The sequence below is a fragment of the Apteryx mantelli genome, chromosome 6 (genome assembly GCF_036417845.1).
Source record: "Apteryx mantelli isolate bAptMan1 chromosome 6, bAptMan1.hap1, whole genome shotgun sequence".
In the NCBI taxonomy this organism is placed as follows: Eukaryota; Metazoa; Chordata; class Aves; order Apterygiformes; family Apterygidae; genus Apteryx; species Apteryx mantelli.
The window spans coordinates 28,567,207-28,592,822 of record NC_089983.1 but is presented as its reverse complement, the minus strand read 5'-3'; the positions used below and the strand labels follow the sequence as shown (position 1 = coordinate 28,592,822).

At 37.7% G+C, this 25,616-nt stretch overlaps 2 protein-coding genes across 3 annotated transcripts; one reads left to right on the top strand and one right to left on the bottom strand.

Moving 5' to 3' along the window:
• Positions 1-6,335: 6,335 nt before the first annotated feature.
• Positions 6,336-11,014, bottom strand: SPC25 (SPC25 component of NDC80 kinetochore complex). Of its 2 annotated transcripts, none has more exons than XM_013960767.2 (7): positions 10,950-11,014; positions 10,444-10,601; positions 10,290-10,355; positions 9,297-9,443; positions 8,300-8,404; positions 7,616-7,714; positions 6,336-6,592 (listed from the first exon to the last, which is right to left on the bottom strand). In XM_013960767.2, exons 2-7 carry the CDS (start codon positions 10,595-10,597, stop codon positions 6,468-6,470), a joined length of 696 nt encoding a protein of 231 aa, XP_013816221.1. In that variant the 5' UTR covers positions 10,598-10,601; positions 10,950-11,014; the 3' UTR covers positions 6,336-6,467. The 2 variants fall into 2 exon arrangements, with proteins under 2 accessions (XP_013816221.1, XP_013816222.1); XM_013960768.2 differs by having other exon boundaries at positions 10,694-10,989.
• A 2,316-nt stretch (positions 11,015-13,330) lies between these two features.
• On the top strand, positions 13,331-24,071 carry G6PC2 (glucose-6-phosphatase catalytic subunit 2). The gene is made up of 6 exons (XM_013960765.2): positions 13,331-13,342; positions 17,398-17,615; positions 17,934-18,043; positions 21,164-21,275; positions 22,128-22,243; positions 23,454-24,071. The coding sequence occupies exons 1-6, from the start codon at positions 13,331-13,333 to the stop codon at positions 23,963-23,965; spliced, it is 1,080 nt and encodes a 359-aa protein (XP_013816219.2). The 3' UTR covers positions 23,966-24,071.
• The last annotated feature ends 1,545 nt before the right edge of the window (positions 24,072-25,616 follow it).

Sequence of the window (25,616 nt, the reverse complement as noted above, 5' to 3'; positions counted from 1 at the left end):
ATACGAGGTACAAAAAGAATGGAGTCTCACTGTTTGGCAGTCAAAGCTGAACCCCCAACCCTTCAGGTATACAATCCTATTTCAGCAGTGAAAAATCTAATGTAATTCGGTCATAAACATTGCTTTCAAAAAGGTAAGAATAGCACCGTCATTATTTACTAGAGATAGTTTCATGCAGTTAAAAATTTACTGTAATATGCCTGTGTGACTAAATGATTAACGTATAGGTATGTTTGTTATAGGTGGTTTGGCAGGGCTTTTCAAAAGTTATAAATCATTCACAAGCGAGTGCATGGTGATTTTAGCGTATTACAATGATAGGACTAATTTAGACAATTTCAAAGTACTGAATAAGTAAGTTCACAACATTTATTGAAGCATTGGAGAAGATGATATTTAAGTAATAGAACAATGCAATTGGAATATAAATGACAGAAGCACAACATAATTTCCATGTCTTTTTTAATTTTCACATGTGTAGCCAATATTTGTTTGCTTTTTAAAGCATGTCTAACAACATCTGAGAGAGTTTATGAAAAATGTCAGCAAACTCAGCTTAACCACCCCCCACTCTTCATTGAGTAGTTGTATAATTAGTGAGATCTCAGTTCTGACAGCCATAAGGACTGCTACAGCAATTTGATTTCTTTGGAAATCTGACCTCCAGCTAGCACACAAACAACTAACGATTCTGATTAAACACATTTAGTATATATATTATTAATGTTTAATATTATTTTATCTTCCCAATAGTCCTTAAACTCCTAGTGAATTTCCAATATCTAATAAATTCAACACCTTTCAAGTTTTTCCTCCAGATTTTTACATTACATTACAAAAGAGAAATTTGGTCAGGTGCTGAGCACCAGTAACAGATCAGCAATTTTCTCTGCAGTCAACAGAAGTAGTTGCTAACCAGTGTCCATCAGGATGGACTCTTGGTACCTAAACAGAAGCAAGTGGTTTGAAAAGGAAAGCAACAGGGTTGGGCAAACTGATCGGGGGGAAGGGGGGGGGGGGGGAGCCTTTTCTGACCTTCACCAAAACCTATGTCTGCCTCACCATAAACTTCATCCTACTAGTACCAACTGTAGGAAGCTGGTTGATTGTGTGTCATAGCCCCTAAGCTGCATATTGTTTATATATATATATATATATATATATATATTTTTTTTTTTTTATATATATATCGCTAAGCTCAAGAGCTTGTCCCATAAGCTCTTTGGGACAGTTCAATCTGTTTCTATGCTGTCCAGCACACTGGAGTCCCAATGACAGTATATATTACTGCCCTCATTGTCCCTGCTGTTGTTGGATATAGTTATATTGTACAGCTTCACAACGACTAGAAAATTCCACCTAGCCACAGATTCAGGTGGGTGAAGCTGTGTTAGAGCTAAGTGCATTTGATAAAGGCAAAAAGGTTTTTTTTTTTTTAAGACAGATCTTCAACTAGTATAAGAGCTGGTTTGGGTGGGTGGGGGAGGTGTCACAAGATGGTTTTACTACATGTTTTACAATAAGCAGAGAAAGAAGTCTATTGTGTACACTTCCCCCCCCCCCCCCCCCCCCCCCCCCCCCCAGCTTTTACCTGCTTTTGGAATGCCTGGCTCTGCTTTAGAGGGAGGAAGTAAGATCTGCATCCGATTTCCCTGGTAAGTATAGGCAGGTTCGTTATTCAAACTCCAGAAGGAGTTGTAAAGGTTTAAATTGCACATGATAAACATTTCAAACTTTACTGCTTGATTTGGAGGTGTGCACAGAATATTTACAACTGGGCACATCATCTTTTCTAGCAAATATTTCTTAGGAATGTAAATTCCCATGCAGTGGTTGTCACATAGTTTATGTTCTGTGCACAGCAAACTTGGCAAAATAATTTCATTAGAAGCAATAAACCAGCTACTCGTGCCTGGGATGAATATGAAAAGAAGAGAAGGCCAGTAAGTCTGAGCATTTGTCTTTATGTTACTCAGTGCTATGCTTCATTATTCTTTTTTTCTGTTAAAATGACTGGATCAAATCAGCTTGTTAACTTTAGTGGGTGGCACAGGCAGATGGAGAAGTGCAGGAGTACGTTTCAGAAAACCCACAAGCATTCTGAATACAGGGGTGATGCCATTAGTGAGGAACCAGAAGAGACAGGGCCTTGTAACATGGCAGGTGAGGGCTTCTGTGCTAGGAGGAAGAAGAAGGAAGAGAAGAGTTGCCAGCTGAGTGGGGCAGTCCTGCAGTCGTAGCTCCTGAGAGAGAAGGCAGAAGTGGGAAATGCAGACCTGGCTGAATGCTTTTTTTTTCTTTTTAATTATTATTATTATTAAATAACTACTCTCTAGTCTACTGACATAAATGAAAGTGCCTCCAGCATTCTTCTGGTGATAGGAGCAACTAACTGAAACAAACGCATGCTCTTTAAATATTCCTGTTGTTCCTGTTAGTGTGGTTGAAAAGGCAGTAATCTGCAAATGAACTAGACCCAGTACTTGAAGGCAGACTCCCAAACTGTTGTTCCATAGAGACATTTTGTATAATAAAGTGTTTGCTCTGTTAATCCAGATATAAAGGCTGTTATCTGTACTTTTAATATATTGCTTACTGTCTACCTTCAGTACAAGGGAAAGAATAAGTCTTGGGTGCTTATGCAAAGCATAGGAGTCAGGCAGATTGCCAAGATTAGGTAGCAAACTCAGGTAAGTGAGAGTGAGGGATAAGAGAATGAGAGTTTAATTTCTATATCCTTTTTAAGGAGAGACCATCTATCTTCTGAGTCAGAATGAAGGCTGTTAGAGATCTGACTAAAGGTTTTAAAGCTTATGGAGAACTATACCAGAAATACAGCAAAAAGTACAGTGTATGGTCCTGAGTTCAAGCATAGGATGGCTGTTCATAATCTAGACTGCAACTCTGACATTTTCTAGCTTTCATAAGAATGAAATTCCTACACACCTCCAATAGGAACAGTGAGTGCATTAAAAACTGACTGGTTTTAGAATGGTTCTTGCTCAGTCTATGCCTAAGATAAAAGGATGCTAGACTGATTTACCCGGGAGATTCCTTCCATTCCTTTGTTTCTGTACATGAAGCTGGCAGCAAGGGCTTTCTTGACTTTTCAAATGCAGTTATGCCAGGAACCTGATGATGCATCATTTTTTCCCCACTCCTCCTGTTCAAAGGCCGTACTTTTCTGGTATTTGGAATCCTCCTTTTCTTTGCAGATTAAACATATTAACAGCCATTCTGTACTGTTGCTCTGCCTCACCATTTTTTCCCCAAAATGTTTTCATAGACAGCAGTAACAGGTTCCTTGAGCTAGTGAGTCATTGTGCAATACTTATGCACTCCCCAGAAATCCTAGTCCTGCCAGGTCAGTGCTTTTTGTGGCAGATGCAGAACTCCTCTGCTTATGCAGAGCACATACAAGTCTCAGCCCTGGAGTGCTACCAGCTCTAAGCTGACACTGCCTTCAAGCAGGAGGCGCAGAATGCAGTGACTGCAACTCCAGAACGGCAGAAGCAACAGATTCAGCCCCACACCTTGTCTGCAGCACAGACACTTCTTTTCTGCTGTCCTTGTCTCTCGTTGACTCACCTTTGTGTCGATCTTTGTACTGATGCCTCACGCAAGGAATAAAATTTGCATTTACTTCATTAGCCAAATGGTTTGTGAGCAAAGATCTTCTCATGCTCAAACAAACATCTGTGGCCATGTTTTTTTCCCCAAGGGAAACTTACTCTTTGCATCACCTGTTAATAATTCTAAAAGATTTATTATTTCAGTAGAGCAATGTATATATATGTGTGTATGTATGTATGTATATATGTCTATGTGAGCAAACATACAGTATTTCAGGGACAACAGACAATAAAAGATTGTCAGTTACAATAGTCTCACAGAACACATGGAAGTTTATGGAGAAGGCAGAAATTGAGGCTATATTTCATTTGAAATGTCGTTACAGCAATGCCTAGCAAGCTCTGCTCCCATTCTGCTCTACAATTGTAGAGTGATCTGTTGGCATCCTATACCATGCTTACTGCTTTTGGTTGTGTGTAGCCAGCTGCATGACAAGAAGAAATCACTAGGTATACTAAGGAATATGATGCATTATTTACAAAATACCAAACTGTTTCCTATAGGAAAAAAGAAATGGAAGGTTATCTCCTCTTTGGAGGCAGCATTTGCAGACATGGAATACTATTTGGGGCGTGGTTTTTTTCCTTTTAAGATACACTTTAGCTATCTCAGAAGGTTTGACTGCATAGCCTATACTATATCCAGCAAGCTGAACTTATGAAAATTCTTATTCTTAAATTATGAATATTCTTATGAAAAGCTAAGTAATTCAGAACACAGTTCACAAGAGACAAGGGGCAATATTCAACTGTAATAAGAATTTCTTGACTGTATCACCATATTTAAGTATGTCTAAATGGCTAGGTCTTAAATATTAAGATCTAATATAGGCATAGAGATAGATTTTTTTCTTTCAGGCATAAGAGATTAGAGTTTTGGGGCAAGAACATAGTAAGTGCAGCTATAGTTGCATTAGTAAATAGGACAACATCTACACTAAATGTGCATCAGGGAGTTATTTTGGACTAGCTATAGTCTATCCCATAGACTACATAACATTAGCAACAAGAAGGCATTGTGTGTGCATGTCCCGGTTTAGTTTCTTTCCAAAAGGAATGCAGTTTGCATTTGTGATGCGGAATGAAGTAGGGATGATCAGGATATTCCCTTCAAAAGCCCACTCCTGATCAAAGGTGAAATGTTAATGTAAATACATGCGGTAAAAATGTAAAAAAAATTAACGGAATTAGCATCTCTGAGGAGAGGCAGAAGGAGCTACTTATAGGTGCTTTAAGACAGGGAGCTGTTTGAAAGGCAGAATTTTCAATTCATAAAAAATACTGATATACTGAAGTTTTGTTTTTATAGCAAAATATTTTGGAAGGTTCTTCAAAAATATATTTTAAAGAGTTTTTAGGAAATTCTGGAATTCCAAATATTACTTCATAGGCTTTTCACTGTGTTGGGTATTTTTACTCTTTACACTATATTTCATGACCTGCTGGTACATGTCCTTTCAATGTACTTGTGTTTTGCAAAGCATCATTATTATTTTTTGATTCAACTGGCCTCTTTATTAAATTCACTCCTAACAATTTTAGTGACATCATATAACATTGTTTAAATAAAATCTTAAGTGAAAAATGTTGGGGTTTTTTTAGCTGTCCATTTAAATACTTTGTGAAAAGGAGTAAGATTTCACAAATAAGATGGAAAAGGAATAGCTTTAAATAAGGCTGAATACTCTGATTGTAATATAGTCTTCCTGATAAGCAGCACAATACAAAGATGATTTATCTGCAGCTATTATATTTCATACCTTAATTCATTTCAGGCCTTGTCCTGTCTTAGGATTTCAGGTGACAATGATAAATAATGCCTCACTGTAATTTTGCTTTATTACATACAGCTTGTCACTTCTCTGTTCTAAAATATTCCCAACAAGCTAAGTAGAATAAGACACTAAGGCTGATAATCTTAACAGTGTTACACTCCCTCACCATTACCACTCAAGTTGCAGTCCAGCTGTTCTGGCTCAGACAGGTGTTTTGGTAGCCACAAACCTCTGGGATATGTCAGTGTTCTCTTTCAGATCTCCAGGACTTCTAATCAATACAAAGTTCTTACTTGTTCCTACTAAGAGCTCCATTCAAGACAAGTAACGTTGTCAATCATTTCTGTTAGTAGCAATGGAAATAGGCATCCGACAAGGATCTGATACTTTTGTATCACACGCTGAGGGCCAAAAATATACAACCAAACTGGAGGCTTAAAAATGAATAAATCCCTTTCATGATCTACAAAACACACAGCAGCAGAAGCATAAAAAAATATTTTGTTAACAAAAATATCAAGAAAGGCACTTTCCTATCTGGTGTAGATGGTAAGTGTAATCTGCCTGTCTTGTTTCAGAAAAATCAATATACTTTTTTATGGTCATGACCAGCACGACAGGTATTTTTCTATCACTGTGAACTGTCCTCCCCTGCCCCGCTCATTTGGCTTCTGCTTTTCTTTGGGGATGACTGTCTCTGAATATGAATACTGTCTCTGAATAGAAACGCTACCTTATCAGTCTTTTGCAAACCTCCGAAATGGAAGGCTCTGAAACCTCTACAAATGAAAACCTTGAAGGCAAATTTGGCTACTTCCTACTGGATCCAAAATTTACATGTCTGAAGACATTCAGCTAAGGAAGTATTTGATTATACTATTGTTCAAAGAATAATCCAAATACCTCCAAATGATAACGGACTAAAATATTGTTTTGGTTATTTTTCTTTATTTAGAAATTAGAGCAAGACATGGATAAAAAAGATACTTTCACAATACCGGAAGGAGAAATAAAAATGCTCTACAGCTAGAAACAGAGGTATAAGCTAATCTTATACAGATTATTTATAAGATAAAGCAGTGAAAGCTTTTCTGATATTGGCAACAAATGCAGAAAAATTGTTAGTTTCTCTCACTTTTAGCTGGAACTCCGCTATACAGTCCAGGGGAGGAGAACAGGAAGTCACTAAAATGACACAAATTTCCAAAAGATAAGACTATGTTTATCAAAAAAATCAATTTTAGTGTTTTTTCCTTACTCATGAAATACAATTTAGTTCATTATCTTTAGTTTTAGCTTCTTTTTTCAGTATTATTTGAGAAACATATTAATCATTTTCTTTCAGTGAAGACAAAGCCTCAAAGAACACACAATTCTTTTCTAATTTCCAGACCTCCCACTCAGGGCTGTGCTCCTGCTTAAATTTCACTTGAATTGTTACAGCAGTTCCCAGTAATCCATAGCCTGCCTCAAAAGCTGGAATATGTTCCTATGCATTTTTGTTGCTCTGCAGGTGGATAGACTCAAAACTGATGTATAGCCCAGCATGCGATAAACTTCGGACTTGAGCACAGTTTATATTTGAATTGGTAAAAACAGAAGTCTATTTCAGTCCATACTTAGGAGCCATAGCAGAGAAACAGAAGCATTCATCTAGAAGCTAGTTATCACAGTAACGCAAGTTACTTCAGTTAAAAAAAAACAGCAGTAAAGTTTGTATTGCAAAAGCAACTTTAAGATACCCTTTACAGAAGAGGAATACTGGATTTCTAGTTTTAATCTTTCTCCCTTATCACACAACTGTAGGGATCTAATAGTGGGGAACCTAGTTTTTCCGCCTACTAGGCTTCTCAAACAGATTCAAATATGCCCATCAGCATAAACACTCTAGCAGAGGGAAAAAGCAACAACTACAAACTGAATATCTTCCCATATATATCTTCTCACTTCTGCTTTGCTTGAGACAAAGTAAACAGCAACTCCACAAATGGAGGGGAATGAAGATAAGCAGTTGTGTTTTCATATATAAATTGAAAAGAGAAACTCCATTAAAAACATACTAGCCTTACAAAGTTTTTCATTTAGAAGTTAGAAGATAAACGTTACAGCTAAAATGTACTTAAACTCCTCTCTTCCTTTTTTTTTTTCCCCCTCCAAACAGACACATCACATTCTGTTTTCTTATTTAAATATTTAAAATTCACATACCTTCATAATCTCCCTGTTCATTTATGGAAAGGGTGAACACATATGGTTTCTCAGGATCTTTGTGGTCAATATGCCTGAATATAAACTGCAACTGTTCATCTAAAGCAAACACAAACAGAATTCAGTAACACCATTAACATTTGCTGGAGTGTCTCAATGATAAATAATCATCACAGTATTCAGCTGCAGCTCAGTTTCAATTAATAGTCTTCAGAATACTTACAAATTAACCAAACCTCTTTGCAAGACAAATGTGTTTTAATGTACCTTCTTCTGCCATTTGGGAGACAATGATAATGTTTGGGCTGAGGAGTGAGAATGGCTTACTTTGAGTTGACTGACAAAGTTACCACCTACCATTGCCTTCCTCAGCTTTACAAAGACATCTAAACATCTAAACTGCTCTTCACTAATGCCAGCAGCTGCGAGCTGCAGCCACCCTCCAAAGCCCCGGCTAAGCCTGCTGATGACTCAGAACTCACCACCAGTGAAAATGACTACAGTGAACACATGTAATTAAGACAGGAAGATGTAATACACTACAGAAACTTAAAACAAAGTAAGTAGATTTGAGATGAGGCTTACATTCTTCTTCAGTTATGTACCTTAATTTATTCTTCACTACACAATTAACCAGCCATTAACCACATTATATTGCTGCACGCAAAAATTATGGAAACTTACTATGAATTCTGCGTATTTCCAGTCCAAGCCGCTCTTCAAACAATGCTTTAGACTTGCATAGTCGTTCCAATCTCTCTTTAGTGGCCTTGTTTTTAGAAGATATTACTAGAATTTTAAAAGCTACTATAAGTATCAAAGTAAAGGTAAAACAAGTAGAAAAGACTTAGAACAGTAGAAAAGCCTGTCAAGAAAAAGTGTTAAAAACTATTCTCTAGTTAAGAAAATCTACTTGTTTGTTTTACTGACTGAATTACTGCCTATTATCATCATCATTTTAAGACTCAGATAATTGCTCTAAAATATAGTTTACTGAATAATTGTTTGCTTATTTTCCTAACTGAAAACTTTACAACAAGCAATAGCTAATTACAATTGCTAGTTTTGGCTTATCACAAGCAGGGTTAAAAAACAGTGTTATCTGTTGTAACAACTCAAAATCCACAAGTTACTCCAGACATTCTCCTCTTCTCACCTCTTCCAATCCCATAAGCCACACTAAAAGTTCAGGTTTGAGTTCCTAAAGCATCCTAGGGCAGGTCAGCAAGAGGTATGTGTGGGGGCAGCAAAGAGAGAAGGGAACTGCTTCCGAGCAGTGTTCTCCTGCAGCATCCTTTCCTCACCATTTCATGCTTTCCATTTTTCTCCCATTGGCTTCCCAAAGGAAAAAGCACTCTGCTGCTTGAAGTTGATGATGATCTATTTAAGTATCTCTAAACTTAACTTTTCATAAGTTTACAAGTGGTAATTAGTTAAACAGCCCTGACTAGGATGAGGAATGAAAGCTTTTTAAATGCAAATTTCATTGATAACTGAACCCTTACATTGCTATTTAAACTTTTCTTCACCTTATCTCCACATCCTGCATCCTTATTAGTTTGGACATTATTTAGATATCTAGATTTATTACTTTGAGGACATATGGCAAAGCCATCAGCATACACTCCAGAAGGCTTCCATGTTGGGTTTTTTTTGGTCTTAATTCAACTTCAAAACTTACTTTCCTTTTTCTTCATCAACTCTTCTTTAAGCTCTTGGATGCTGTCAGTCAAGTCCTTCCTTTGCTCTTCTTCATGATTTAGGTTAGATTTTATTTCTGTCAAATGTTCCTGATCTTCTGATATGCGTTTGCTCTGCTGGAGAATCTCTGAAATGAAGCAGGAAAATATTAGCATTTACAGTTGATTAATTAGGTTCCCAATATTTATTCCATACCTGTATCATTTGAGATGACTCATTTGAATAAAATCCAGTGGAACGCAAGCTACCTCAACTGGATACGGAAGTCAGCATTATACTTATATCCGATGTTCTCTGTATAGTAAAGTGTTTACACTGAAAATTAACCAAAAGAGAAGCTACAAAGTAGGGAACTCCTCTGATATTTCAACCATATGCAATTTATTTCTGGTGCCAGAATGATACGTATGGTCAAAGCCTAAGGATAGTGGATTCTCTCCACAGACAAGTCATTTGACAGAAAGCAAATGGAAACACTGACTGCTAATATGGTCACAATTTATTTTTACCTAAAAATTCTGAAGGTTAGTTACAAAACTCGGCGTAGTTAATCCTAGACTGATAGGCTGGCTATATTCCATTACTAATATGGAAGAGGTGTAAGTAACCTCACAATATTTAACTTCACTAATCCATTTAATTTATTTTTTCCACTGTAGTCAGCAGGTGCTGTACTTTGTTGTTTTAAGTTTTAACCACTTGTTCATTCTTAAGCACCAAGAACACCATATGCAAAACTTTTAACTAAGCTTAACCTTACTATTATCAATGAAATTCTCAGTCAAATTGCTTTTAACTTGCAGTTTACATCCTATAACCAAACACATTTGGTTTTAAATCTATCTTCTCTCTGGCTTTGCAGTTTGTCTTTTAGAATGTCAGCTTAAAAAATATTATTCAGCTACATTAGGTTAATTTTAGAAATGTCAGACATAATAAATAAATAATAAATAAATAAAACTCCATACTGTACCATCGCTATACTCCTGAATTTTATCAATCATCAGGTCCTCTTCTTTTAATTTCTTAGACCATTTCTCTGTAATGGAAAGTTATTTCAGTTAACTGAAGAGGTTTGATGATAACACAGAGAACCCCGAGGTAATGTGAACAAACAGCCTTCTTACCTGAAAGTGTTTTTATGGACTCCTTGCATGAATCTCTCAGTGCTAAAGTCTGATTGATCTGTTCACTGCCGTAAATACTTTTGAATTTGTTCCAAAAATCTTTTATTTCTCTTTCAAAGAGGGCTATTTCATCTTCTGTCTTTATGTTAGACATAGTGCTAGAAAAAACACACGAGCTCAATACGGTGCCAAGAAAACCTCAGCAGTTACAGCTCACGATTACAGAAGAAAGATTTAGGTTTGTTTTTACCCCTCCCCCCCGGCTTGTTCTGATAAATAAACCGGGGTGGGTTTTTTTCGTTATTGTTGTCACAGCGCGCAGCACCGGGGGAGTTACGTCTCCTTTGCTGCTCTGCCGACGATGGGCAGCCACGCCAGGAGGCCTCCCCCCGCTGCGCCGCGCAGCCGGCAGCCTTCCTGGGGCCGCCGCAGCTCCGGCCGCCTCCCCGCGGCGCGGCCTCGGCGGCACCGGTGCAGTGGCCAGGACGAAAAACGCCCGCACCCACCCGTCTTCAAACCGCCGGCGCCTTCCCGCCGCCCCAACGGCCGCTTTCCGATTGGGCAGTGTCCTTCGCCGCCTCGCAACAAGAGCACGGCTGATTGGGTCAGCCAGCCTCCCGGCTCGCGCGGAGCCGCAGGGCATGCTGGGAGCGGCCGCCGCCGTTGCCGAGGTAACGGCTCTCCTGGGGCCGGGCGGAGCCGCCGTGACGGGCTGCGCGGCGCGGCAGCCTGCGCTGGGGCCTCCCGGCGGCAGCTGCTGCCTGGCAGGCAGGGGGCAGCGGCGCAGGGCGAGGGGCCTCCTGCCCTGTCCGGGCAACCGCAGGGCCTGTGCGCGGTGCCGGTTCCTCGCCGCCCCGAGCCTGCCGGGCTCGAGGCGCCGCGCGGGCCGCGGGCAGGCGTCCTGTCGCCGGCGCTGCGGAGCGGGGCTGGCGGTTAACGGTGAAAACCCTTTGGCTGTTTCTGTAATTTGTCCTGTGCAGTACCCCCCTACGCACACCCTCACTTCAGTGTTGCTTTGTTATCCTCTACTGATGAAACCAGACTTGAGCTGAACAGCAGGTTAGCTTCTTTACACATCTCTCAACACAGAACCCGGTTCCAATATTTAGTTATGTTTCTTCATGTAACATACCTGGGATAACACAAATCTTCAGTTTTGTGATCTTCCTGAGTTCCCTTTTAATTCTCTAAGCCTGAATTCTCACATATATGGGGAGCTATTTGCCTGTCATAGAGAAACCGACTTGCAGAGGTAAATGCAGTCCTTTTTGGTATTAGCAAAAGCATAATAGAGCAGCCCCACCTGTGCATTGTCATATGCTTGTCATCAGCCTCTGTCACCATGAATGATAGTCCCATCTACGACACCAGAGCTTGTCTTTTTCTAGTAAAGTATTTCTTTTTGGCCCTGGATTACACACTGGTTCATGACCCCAAGTAGCAAACTTCAATTTATCATGGAGGCTACTTACTAATCTTTTTGCTACCACAGCTAATGAAGTTGTCCTAGTTTTAATTTACTTCAGTGCTATTCAGATGATACCAGAATAAAGTGAATTCAGTATACCGTCAAGGATTGCTACCTGAAACCATTAATTACTCTTCCCTCATTGGCTTCTCATGGCCCTAATGGGACCCGAACCAAAGTCTGAGCTGAGACCAGTGACTACGTATTAGTTGTATTAGCCTTGTATGAAACTGCTACTGGGCAGCACCTTTTAAACCCAGTCATGTTTCTCTCTTGCTTGACTTGGAAACCTGTTCTCCAGTTTTTATAGCTTCATCAGTATTAAGCGTGTCAAGTCCTAAAAATAATGTTAGGCCAATGTTCCCTAACTGCTTGCGACTTAAATGTACTGAAGCTGAGCTGGTTCAAGGACAATTACCTAGCTGCATTTAGATTTGGGCATGATGCAGCTTATACCTCATGGCTTTTTTTTTTTTTTTTTTTTAACTCAAGCCATTTCTCTCCTTTTCCCAATCCAGCCTTAAACCTAGCTGAGTGAAATCTGCCAGCATAAAATTTAAATGTCATCTCTGACATTGCTAGCCTTTATTATTTGAGCTGATAATTTCTCAATATAAATCTTTTCCCCAGCCCCAAGAGTTTATGAAATACAATTGTAACTAACTTTAAAAAAGCTGAATGCTAATCATTAGTCTTTAGGTGGCGTTCTTCAGTCTGGTCTCTTCTAAATACTCTTGTTAACATAGATAATAGGTTTTATCCCACAGTAGCTGGCACTAGCTCTGTAAATCGTTAGGTATCTTTTTTCATCAATTAAGTTTCTCTGTAGGTTTCATTAATCCTATTCCTTTGTTGTGAACCTTCACCAGCCAGCGATTAAATACAGCCTATGGCATTTGCTACCACCAACTGTACCTTAATCAGTAATCTTTTTCTGACTGATTTGGGAGTCCTTGCTTGTAGTTTTCTGGAGTTGTGAACTTACAGTCTAAGCTAGACTCAATTTTACTTTCCCACTACAGACTCTCTCCTGAATAGACTTACCCACTACATGTTTAAATGAAGCATGGTGATTTTTGCAAAGAGTATTTTTCTGTTCACACTGACAGCTCTTACCTACCACAAATAGAAACGTAGCCTCATGACCCTAACTAGCACAAGTCATGTACTTCTTAAGATCTCTGTTAAGTCTGATTCAAGAGGCTCCATAATCCAAAACTCTCACCTAACCTTATCATAACTCTAGCCCAGACATACCGATATGGACTTTTCTAAATGTCTGTCATACTCAAGTCATGGGGTAAGTGTCGAAGAAAATTTTAACAGCAATTTATCCTATTTCTAGCACTGTGAGCTCTGCTGGAGACAATCTAATTGTGCCATCTGGGTGCTTTTTTTTTCTTCCTTTGCCAGCTCTTTATGGAAGCATCTGTAACCCTAGTTACTTGGTTAAACTTCAGGTTTCTGCAATATACATTGTATATTTGATGTCTGCATATGTACAATGGCAGTAGCAAGGTGACAATTACCTGCAATTGCCCATCAAACTGAGAGGCAGGCTATTGCTAACAAAGATCTTTTGTTTTATTTTTCTGCTAGCTGGAAGTCCATACTGGGCTATTTCACTGATTGATTAAAGGGTGGATTAGAGCTAAATTCAGGATTGGAGAGCTACTGCGGCTTATATGGAAGCTGCTAAGGGAACATTTAATTGGGAAGCTGGGGCTAACAAGCAGACTCAGCTATTTCTCTTGGCAGGTTTCTGATATCACTGGGCTGTGATTGGCTTAGGGTTAGTTTGGGGGATTAGAGAATGGCGATAAATAAGGCAGTGAGCTTATTGGAAAGGGAACAAATATGTAGTGAAGGCTGTCGCCCTTATGTATCTGGACTCCATTTCTGCTAGCAGTTTATGCAACCTGCAGACTGGTTGTACTTTTTATTCACCATTAAACTTCACCATTGTTTGTGATTTCTAAAATGTAGCTCCTCATAATAATTAGCATTTTTTAGATTAATTTTTTCAGGAATGTGCCAGATTGTATTCCATGCATTGTTTGTATCATTTACACCATGTTACATGTATGAGCATGCACAAATATAAACAAGTATTGTAAAGTATGGCAGTTTGCCATTTTGTTGTCATATTGCAAACAAGATTATCTTTAAATTTCCTATATTGGCATAGTTAAATTCATACCAAGGAATAATCATAGTGTAGTATCTGGGAAAGATTAGATTAAGAAGGCAGAACCAAGAGAAAGGGACGGGTTCATGTTAGTGTTTGCTAAACCTCTACTGCTCAGTCCAACCCTAAAGAAGCCTGACCTAGGGCTGCGTGGTCCAGTGAGGAACACTTGAGGGGCACGAAACACAGAAAGCAAGTAGGAGCTTCTTCAAAGATTCTTCTCTTCCTAAGTCTAAAAATAAGATTCATTTTCTCAGCAGTTCCATTTGGAAAACAGTCATACCTAAAAAAATAGCTGTCAGCTGTTGTATACAGTGTTTACTTGTGAATTTACTAAATTGCTAGTTAATTCTCATAGCTGGTCCTGCGCCAGTGAAAACAATGACACAGAAATTAATGTTATCGTTCAATTAACAAAACGTAATGTACCAGAAAGGTAGGCCTAGTACATAGGTCTCCATTAACAGTGTTTTAGAAATTGTTTGCTTTGATGGATTTTCCTTCCCTTGCAAACATTTGCTTAGCAACAGCTGATATCAGTTACATAATATTTGATCTGTAGGTGTAAAGTAGCTGTAAACATTTTATCTTCCCTTCTGTGGTTCATCAACATGATTTTTGTTTCTAAATTATTACCAAGAATATATAAACTGCTGGACAGGCTCTGGTTTTGCATGCCTTGGAAAATAAAATAAATCAAGGAACTATCAATGAAATAAAAATTCTTTATACAGTTATTATTTCAAAGGATTTTGCTTTCCACTAAGAATTAATTTGATCATGTAAAGACCAAATCTTAGTTCTATCATATGAAAACAAGCAAAAACCTTTGATTTAAAAACTTACTTGCATATACATTCTGACCATTTTATAAATGCTACTACTTTTCCTTGCAATTCCACTTAATAAAATACAGCAAATATAGTTTTACTTCATATATAATCTCAAGTGACCCCAAAAGACTGAGTGCATTACAGATGCATTTTGCAGTGCTGTATGAGGAAAAGGAGAAAGAAAAAGCCTATCAAGGAAGTAGTTGCCCTTTTTAGAGTTTAAATGTATTATTAAATACAGTATTCCAAAATGTGTTTCTTCATCTTTTCTCTGGTGGTTGCTAGAGCTAAGAAAGTCTTTAGTCTCAGACTTGAAATCTCATGCTGCACAAGAGATGACTCACATGTCACATGCCTGTTGAATGAAGCATGATCCTAAGTGGTTCCAGGCACAACAACCTCCCAACCTGCCTCTCTCACTAGTTATCAGTGATCTGGCTGTCGGTTCCACACCTTCCTGCTTTCTGTTCTAAAGTTGGGGATGTTTTTTTTAAGATAGCTTTCATAAATATGGTGGCTCAGATGTCTAAGTATATAAGTTGCTGAAACAGTCAGAACATAGGAAAAAAATAAAGCGAATTTATGTTTGCTGTTAGCTAACAGCATTTTTGTATGTCCACATTATATCTAAGGTGCTCATTCTAAGCAGAAACATAATCAGCAGCCAATGAATCAGCAGTGAAATCTTTAACATGAAAATCAGTATCATGACCCCCATAGTATTTATATTAAAAGAGGTTACTTTACAGAAATATTGCCAAGACCTACTTTCAAATGTTTTATGAACTAAATTTCTAGAGAACCAAAGTGTGCCTGAATCGGCCTGAATCATACCTTCTAATTTGTTGAACCTCCATAATGTTTCCATGCGACTTCCCTGACTACACATCATAAAGCCATGTTAAGCTATTAAGTCGCTCTTCAGCAAAAACAGTAGTTCATATCCCTGTCTCCACAGTGTGCCTCGTTTAGCTTAAAGTGCCATGGAGAAAGCACTGGTGGGGAAGTACACAGTGAACATATGCAGCTGCCTTTGTTTTCCAACTTTAATTGTTTTGGAAACATAGAATATCTTTAATGGAAGACATGTCTGAATGTTAAACCCTGTTAAAGCACTGAAGTTTTTGCTGTTGCTGATCCAATGACGTTTTCATTCATTAGACTTTTGGTATCCATTTAATCTCTGGGAAAAAATATTTCCTATATAGCCACCTCACAGAAGAACACGTTCTTTTCTTATGCTACAGTTATTAACACAAAGGTTTGTAAATCTGATGTGCTGATAAATCAGATTTAGATCTGATAAGAGCTAAATAAGATGTCCAGGAAGAGCTCTGGAAAGCTTGTTAAATCCTGTCTGCTTGGCCAGCCTTAACACAGGCCCCTTGTACGTGATCCCATTCTAATCAGTGCTCTTCTGGTAACTTTTTCCCCTTCATTCAATATATAGCCTCATCATTTATTTGCTGCATACTCTTAAAACCCCACTATCAGGCAGAATCTTATTTTCCTCATGAGCTTTTCTTGGCTCTTCATCCTGGAGAACCCAAGTGCTTCACTTGGAAATACTTCATGGAGATACTCATAAGCATCCATTCCCCACCTTCTTCTGATTTGCTCAGCAGGTCTCCTTTGTGCTGGGCTGTGGAGAACAGAGGGGATCGCAGGTCGGGCTTCAGCTCCTCCTGGCAGTGTTGGGCAGCACTTGCATAGTGTAAGTAATACGAGAGAGTGGTGATACTGAATGAGATGATTCAGAGACTTTATCTTCAATGTGTCCTGGATTAACATGGCTTCTTGTATGAAGGGAATGATTGTTTTTCATTGTTTTGAGAAAATTGGTGCTTTAAAAAAAAATTCTAGTGTTCAACAGTATTTTTGATGTATGGATGATGAGTGTATTTTTATTACTGAAAATGTGTTGTGTCAAGTATTAGACACAGCATGGTAGCCAAATTCTATTTCAAATTAAAATGTACAGTTTCAATGACACTTCTGCAAAGATCAATTATTTGTGTATTCTTTCTATCCTTTATACAGGCAACACTTAATCAAGTATACACGTTACTAATGTCCAACCTGCAGAGAAATGAACTGTGAAAAAATTCAAGCAAACATGTTCCAACTGTTCATACAAAGGATTGCATAAGTCATGCATTGTGTTTCCACAAAACTTCCCCCACAATTTGCTGCTGATCAGCATGTAGCTCACTTAGTTTCCTCCAATTAAAATTTGCAAACAGAAAAGCTTTCCAGTGTTAACAGACTCATGTGCTTTCTCGGAGATTTGGAGTCACATGTTCCGGGAATGGCTGGGTACACCACTCTGATACAATATAAAGGCAACGTCAATCACTTTCTCTCATTTTTTAATAGCTCCCTTCCATGGTTCTCTTTCTCCCTCATTAGAAATTTAAGATTAAAGGAACTTTACTATATTTCAAGTACAGTTTAATCAATTTAAGATGGATCTCCTTCATAGCAGTGGGGTGCTTATCATTCAGCATTTACAGAAGGATTACAGGGCTTACCAAGACTTCCTTAATTTCATGTCACATGTTGGTGATCCCCGGAATATATTCTCAATTTATTTTCCTCTTTGGTTTCAGCTCAATCAAGTGGTTGGTACTAAAATGATATGGGTGGCAGTCATTGGTGATTGGTTCAACCTCATATTTAAATGGTAAGAAGTTCTGTTTATTTTAAAATTTGGTATTTCTTATGATGGTGATTATGTGCCTCAAATTTAGAAGACATTCTCTAAATGATGTACAAGAAGACTTTTCTCTGTAACTATAAAGTAGGACTTCACAATGAAGATATTTAAGATATGTTTGAAATGACATTTTGATAAGAAGACCCTAAAGACCTGTTAGAGGATGGCTTCAATATAGCAATATAGCTCTTTCTATACATGATAAGATTATTTATCATGCTTTGTTGTGGCCTTCTCACATAAAATTCATTTTATTGAGTTTGTGCTTTTTTTTGTTGTTGTTAGGATTTTATTTGGTCATCGTCCATACTGGTGGGTACAAGAAACAATGATTTATCCCAATCAGTCAAGCCCATGCCTTGAACAGTTTCCTATAACATGTGAAACTGGGCCAGGTAAGAAATGTTGGAGATTACATTGGTGCAACTAATGCAGGTAGTAACACTCGAAGTGAGTGGCTGTTTTTGGAGAGGATATGATTTATGAAGATCTTATATGATGTACAAATCTCAGAGCTTATTTTTAAAACAGTATCAAAACACAGGAAGAGAAAAAGGAAGAGATAAAATGTGATAACTATTTGGTTGTTGTATTGGCAACTGGACACTGGCACTGAATGTGTGTTTGTGTGTGTGTGTCTGTACACAGATAGTTAGCAGAAAGCTAACTATATATATATATATATATTTTAATGAACCTTTCCATTTTCACTTATGTTACCTCTTTTATATCTCACTCTCTTCTCTGTGGAACTCAAATGCAATACAGCTGAAGTCTCAAATGAACTTGTGAAACCCTAATATCTGAAATTAGGTAAACTAAATTCAGTCAATTAACTCCCAGCCAGTTTAATTCATGGCACGCTTTTGAGTGGATTGCAGAGCTGCATTTTGTTCGCGATATCTTGCATTATAACCCATTGTAATTTCAAATAAGAAGCTTAAGCCCTTGTATCAGACAGGGTTTAATAATGCCTATACTATGTGTGATCTGCAGTCAGCTCTTAGGGATTTTTTCTCTATCTATCTGTCTTTATTGTGAAGTCATTTGGGGTCTGACCCAAAGTATTAAGGTCCTCCGGATATTTTCAAAAGACTTTAGAACTGAGACCATTTGGCACTGAGTAATTCCAAGCCCTGCGTTAGGACCCAGTCAGTATGTTTCATTCTGATTCACTGAAACAAAAGTTTCTTCCTTAAGTAACAAGCCATTCCTATTTCTATCCAAGGGGTACCACTGTCATATTGATTCCCTATTTGCACTGAAAATGACTATGTTTTCTCCCACCTCCATATTTGCCGTTGACCATGGACCATATCTATCACTCACTTATTCCTCACTAATGGAGGATGAATACAATCACTGCGTGAGCTTACATGGTACTTCACACTTTTACATATGTAATTTATATGAAAAGATTAGAGAAGCAGCCACAGCATTGAGAAAAACATGTAAAATACAAACTCTGCAGCTGAACAAAGGGAAAGCTGAGGGGACTGTTTATATGACTACATGGTAAGCGATCTAGGACCTGAATTTGGTTTGTATTTCTGTAATGAACTGATTCAAAACCCTGCAGCTGTCTTTTCTCTGATATTTGTAACATTTCAAAACATAAACCTTAGGGTGGAGTTTATGATTCTTCTAGTAGGTAATTTGCAGATGGGCTATGAAATGTAGAACTTCTATAGAAGTTCTGACAACAACAACAAAGAGGCTTTTCTAACACTGATATACAACATGCTTTGCTTATCGGTGAAATTAGTTTTATTGTGTGGTTTTAGAAGTCACCATGCATATCTGTTACGAAATTAAAAAAAGAATTGCTAGCGTGATTACTAAAGAAATTTCTTTGCAGAATATCAAAAATGTGTGGGTAGCTAGAAATCATTGTGCTTGTCTTCCCTAGAAATTTCTGCTTTACTGCTTCACTAAAATATTCTTCTGCTTTGCGATCTATGTCCATAGCATTGTGTCATAACACCTTCTTCAGCCAAAATGATTTCTTCTGCCAGTGAAATAACCCTGTCCCTTTTATTTCTATGTTGTCTGCACAGAAAGCCAAACTGAAACAGTCCGATACAAACAAATTGCAATAATCTAATTTTCTCCCCTTCCTTTTTTTCCTTTTGTTGAATGTAAACATGGTGAAACAGAGCCCTACTATCAGTGAAAAGAAGTGACAGAATAATTTTAGGAATCACATCCCTTGCATCATGCCAGCAGCACTTTAGTTTTCAGAGGTTTTTCACAGATGTGGAAACTTCTCTGCTGCTTCTTATTTCTTCCAGTATGATGAAAATTTGCTTCACTAAATTAAAATAAATGACACCATACATTATTATACCTGGAATAAAAAGAAGTAGCTATCAATCTCCATATGATTGTATGTTCCTTGTTATAAACTACCACGGATAGACCAATTAATCCAGTGTATTACAGCATCACTGCCTAGTGCTGGTTCTATTGATAACCTGTGGACAAGCTAGTTGACATTGTACAACACCTTAAACTTTGTAAAATAAGTCAAAGTTAAACATAAATAAACACAGTTCTTCTATCTACTTCAAATACATTTCTAAGTTTATTACAGAACTACAGAGAACGTGAATTTTCTGGACTGTAATATTACTAATAAGACACTGATCATAATATCACTAATGACTTCATAATGGAAGTCATTGGAAAAGCAGATAGAAGGCAATTTTGAAGGGCCATCTAAAGTTATGCTGGTGCTATAATTTAGAATATTACAAAGAGCCAATTGTTGCTCCCCTTAGTTATGAGGTAGCCTATTCATAACCTATCTCAGCCTCATATTTAAAGTCTGCATTGTATACTACAGCCCTAACAGGGGTTCTGGTATTTATAACAGCATTTTGCCAAAATATCAGCTCAAGTTTCAGCACTAGTACTTGTAAAATTAGGCTGTGGCTACTCAAATTTATCAAGATGTCTTTGACCACAATTAGTTGAGGCATGCCATAACCTGAGATATATGAAAGAAATACTGCAGGGTTTGACACATTCCCTATAAGCATATTCCTGCAGGAGAAATACACATTACTCAAATTTGTCAACTTATATTTTATATACTCCTTTGACTCCCTGGGGGAAAAAATATGAGTAATTAAAGCTGTATAGACCTGATAATGTTATAAATGCATTAATAGCCAAGTAACAACTAGACGCTCTATTTTTTTAAATCATAATCCAGATCAAAATTATGGAAAAATATTATGCTTTCCAATCAACATGCCAGCTAAAAAATATGAGAAAGTCATTACTGACTCATTTTCTGACGAACATTCTGGATTTCCTATAGATGAGTTTTCTGAAAAAATCATATTAAGAAAATAAGCTTTTGAGAAGCAGCTGATGTTCTTTCAGGCCTTATTAACCATTTTCTTTCTAAATGATTAGGTGCTTGAGTAACTGCTAATAGCCATTTTCTATATGCCAGATGTTATAGTCATCATTTTTAAGCCTGAATTTTTCATTTTTGTTTTTATTAGGAAGCCCATCTGGGCATGCGATGGGATCTTCTTGTGTCTGGTATGTAATGGTCACAGCAGCACTTAGCTACACAGTAGAATGGAAAGATAAATCAGCAGTTACCCTTCACAGGTCAGTCTCTTTCATTATTCTAACACACACATACAGATGTTTCTTTATATACATTCTATGTTTTTAATGGACCTATTTTAACTAACTATTCTTAGTCTGTTTTGGTCCACTTTGTAAAAATACCTTCATTATGATTTGCTTCATCTGGAGAAAAAAAAATATAAAGAGGATTTATGCATGTTTATAGGGTAATATTTCATTAATTTACAGTCATCACACCAACATATCTCTGAATCAGCTCCTATTAAAGGCTGTAATAGGTCTTTAATGTTGAAAAGCTTGAGTTCTATTAATTGTCTTTACTTGCTTGAGCTTTTGGATAGTACATAAATTTACTGCTTTGAGAGCAGTCATTCTTACCCTGTTTTAAAGCAAAAGCACAAAATGCTGGCAGAGTTCACTGTTTGTAGTGTGTTACTTAGCTCTGTGGGGAAACCTTATTACTACTTTGATGGCTTGACAAGGTTGTTCCCATAATATGTGAATTTTGTGACCAAGTTGATGATCTTTTGAGTTCAAATATGCCTTCATGATGACAAATGTACGGAGGGTAGTAATGCTAATTTAACTTGCTATTGATGCCTTACATTGCTAAGACATGATAGTGTCACAGGCCCTAAATGACTGGCGGTCTGTTCCTGCAGCCCTGCATGTGGCTGCAAGATCAACTACACTTGCTAATATTTTAGTACTGACTTCCAATTTTTAATCAGCCAGTTCTAAACTTTTGCACTTGTAAATCTGCACTTGGTAAAACTATGAGCCTGCTGCAAAGAGGACTGGGGTAAATTAGTAGAGGAATATGATTTCTTGTTCTTATTTTTTAAACAACATCTTCCTTTTCTCTCTCAGACTGACATGGTCATTCCTCTGGAGTATTTTTTGGATTATCCAGATCAGTGTGTGTATCTCAAGAGTATTCATAGCAACACATTTCCCTCATCAAGTTATTCTTGGAGTATTTGCTGGTAATGTTGCTAATTGTTCGTTTTTTTTTTTTCTTTTCAACGTGTGTGCAAAAGCTAAAAATAGTGACACATGAAAAAAAGGTAAGAGAATTTTAGTAGTGCTACTAAGCCTGCAGCCATCGTGGTGTTCTGTGCTCTCTGGGAGATCAAGGATTTGATGACAGCATAAAGGTAAAATTTGCAAGGCAGTATTTATCTGCTGTCTTTGTGATTCACACAGGGAGTGAGCCCTTGCCCACATGTCAGTTGATGCTGACTGTGTTAGTCCACACTGTTAAAGACTAGTGGTAGCTGGTTTGCCCTGGCTGCATCTGCACTGCATATTTATTAGAATGTGTTTTGAGCTGCTCTGCATCTGTGCTGCATGGCAAGGACCATGGAGCAAACTTCTGTGCAGCTCGCACTTTCCTCTCAGGAGGAAGCCATTTGATTCACCTCCAATAAAAGTGCAGGAGCAAACCAGCATGAATGCAGTGTGGATGAGCATGGGGCCAGAAACCTGGGTCAAAACAGATAAAAAGCAAATTAGCAGTATGAGCTCCCCAGTGATTTAAGACCCCAAAATTTATTTTCAGAATTACTTAAGCATGTTTCAAATTGGTATTTAGGGAGTTTAGACTATGAACAGTCTCTTTAGTATCTATCTGATCTCAAGGAGGGTGACCAGAGCATTGAGTGGGGGGTGCCTCTCCCCCTCCGTTTCCCACATGCAGAGCAATTTGGGCAGCACTGGATAACAGCTGGCAGTCCCCTCTCCTTTGCACAGCCAGGATGAAATGAATAAGAAAGAAGAGAATTGTGTTCTGTGTCTTCTCCTTCAACACTTAAAGTCCATGTGGGAACTGGTGTTGAAATCTGCATTGCCAGGACCAGTCTTTGAATGGAGACTCTTCTAGAAGAGGAATGTTCTACTTTAATAGGTTGTCATCTGGGAGATGCAGTCAGGCCTAAGGCATTTCTCATGTTAAAAACACGTAGAGCTTGGTACCTTGTTTTTTTTGTTGCTTTTTTTTTTTTTTTTTTTTCAAATTAGCAGCTTTGGGTGGGAAAAAATGTTTTGTCATTTACCACAGAAATGGTAAGGTGTGTGCGTGTGTGAGCGTGTGTGCGTGTATTCTTCTGTCTTGAAAACTCAATTCTACAGCAGGACTGTAAAAAGTGCTTCTTGAAAGTGTGATGTTCTCTGTAACACTGAGTTTCTAATCCACAGGAATGCTTGTGGCAGAAGCATTTGAGCATACCCCTGCTATTCAGACAGCAAGCTTGAGAATATACATCAAGATAAACTTGTTTCTTTTCATCTTTGCCCTTGGCTTTTATCTAGTCCTCAAACTTCTTGATATTGACTTGCTATGGTCTGTTCCAAAGGCAAAGAAATGGTGTGCCAACCCAGACTGGATAAACATTGACACAACTCCATTTGCTGGACTGGTGAGAAATTTAGGTGCACTTTTTGGCTTAGGTCTTGGTATTAATTCTGAAATGTTCATCACGAGCTGCAAAGGTAAAAATAGCTATAAGATAAGTTTCCGGATATTGTGTATAGCTGCTTCTTTAGCTACACTGCAGCTGTATAACTTTGTTAAGATACCTACTCATACTGAGTATTTATTCTACATTCTTTCTTTTTGTAAGAGTGCAGCCATACCTCTTACTGTAGTTGCCTTGGTTCCATACTGTGTCCACTTATTTATGAGGACAACTGAAAAGAAGTTAAATTAGATAAAGTTTCCAAATGGTCAGCAATCTGTGGATGTCTATGAACTTTTTGAGGAGCCCCCACTGCCCAAGGCAGTTTTGCTAACTCATTTTAACTGGGTGGGGGCATTGCCACCACATCTTTGATGTACTCCTTGTAAGTCATCAGTACATCAAAAATCAGTACATCCAAGAATGACCTTGGCAACTCATAAATATTAATCGTTGTCTGTATTCCTTGAAATATTGCAAGGAAGGACAATGCAGTATAGTTTTCTAACAATACGCTGGGCTGTGCAAAAGTTTTAAAGTGTAATCAACAAGATTTATTTAGCTACTTGATGGTCTTTTAGTTCTGTCCATCTCCAACTAGCTGGTGCTTCAAGCCCTGGTTGTATATAGTGATAGTCAATATTCCATTTTTTTTATATATAGATACTGTCTTTTAAAGTGCTAGATAATGGTGTGACGGTATCACACCACCTATAACTGTACAGCTGCACCCAGGCACTGAGAAATAAGCCAGCACAGTTATAGAAAAAGCTTTCTTTAAATTTAAGTTATTGATCTTCCTGAGCAAAACAACTTCTGTTTAAGGAAAAAAAAATAAAAGAAAATGTATTTCGGTTAGACTCTACAGAATATATTTTTGTGCTACTGTGTGATTTTTTTGTTATTCTTAATATTTAAAAAACGGTCATATAAAATCATGAATGCTAAAGATTACACCTTTGATTTTCTGAAAATGCATGAATATTGTGTAACAAATCTGTGGGTTCTGTACATCTACACAGAACAAGTGAAGAAAGGTGTCAATAGTGAGATTATCTCAGCATGTTGCTTCAAGAATGGTGTTCATACTCTCCTGTATTGCAAAGGTAAATTAGTCTAATTCTCTGATATCAAGAGTCACAAGCCTGAATCACTGTTAGTGGTTGTGTAAACATAATTGAAGATTAAATCATTACAAGCTTATATTTTTGTCAGATGGGTTTACTTAAGCACAGAAGTAACTAATATTAAATACTAACTAATGTTAAATATACAAGTTTGTTATGTACAACTGATGCTGTAAATATGTAAAGGCAAGTACTTTCCCTTTCTATCCATTGTTAAGCACCTACTGTTGCATATTAACCTTCAGTGCATGATCCCTAAACAATACTTTGTTGATACCAGCTCATAATACTGACAAGCAGCATAAGGCTACATTATGCCCTAATGAAGTCTGTGCATGTATGATCTGATAGCAATAAGGCTGAAAGGATACAAGCATAATACAGCTTCTAGACTTCCAATTACTTGTAGGATGACTGAAATGGAAAGAACCTTATTTAATTGGGAAAGCAAGGCGAATAGTTTGAGTTGGCCCTTGGAAATGAACATGATACAAATTACAGAGGCAAATACAAAATGTGTCCTTATTTAAGAGCCTGCTAAGGCTACACTGACTTTAAAAAAAATTAATAATCTGTTTTTAAATAGTCTGAAGAATACTCTGCTTTAAGCATCTTCTAGCTTCTTCTCCTTAATGAATCTTTGAATTTGTTTCCTGCAGCAGCTGACCTGAAATCAGTCAATTTATATAATTATGACTATTAAAAATTCAAGCAACAGTGACTAAGCTAATAGGACTAGAGACAAATAATGAAAAACAGGAAGACAACCATGACAA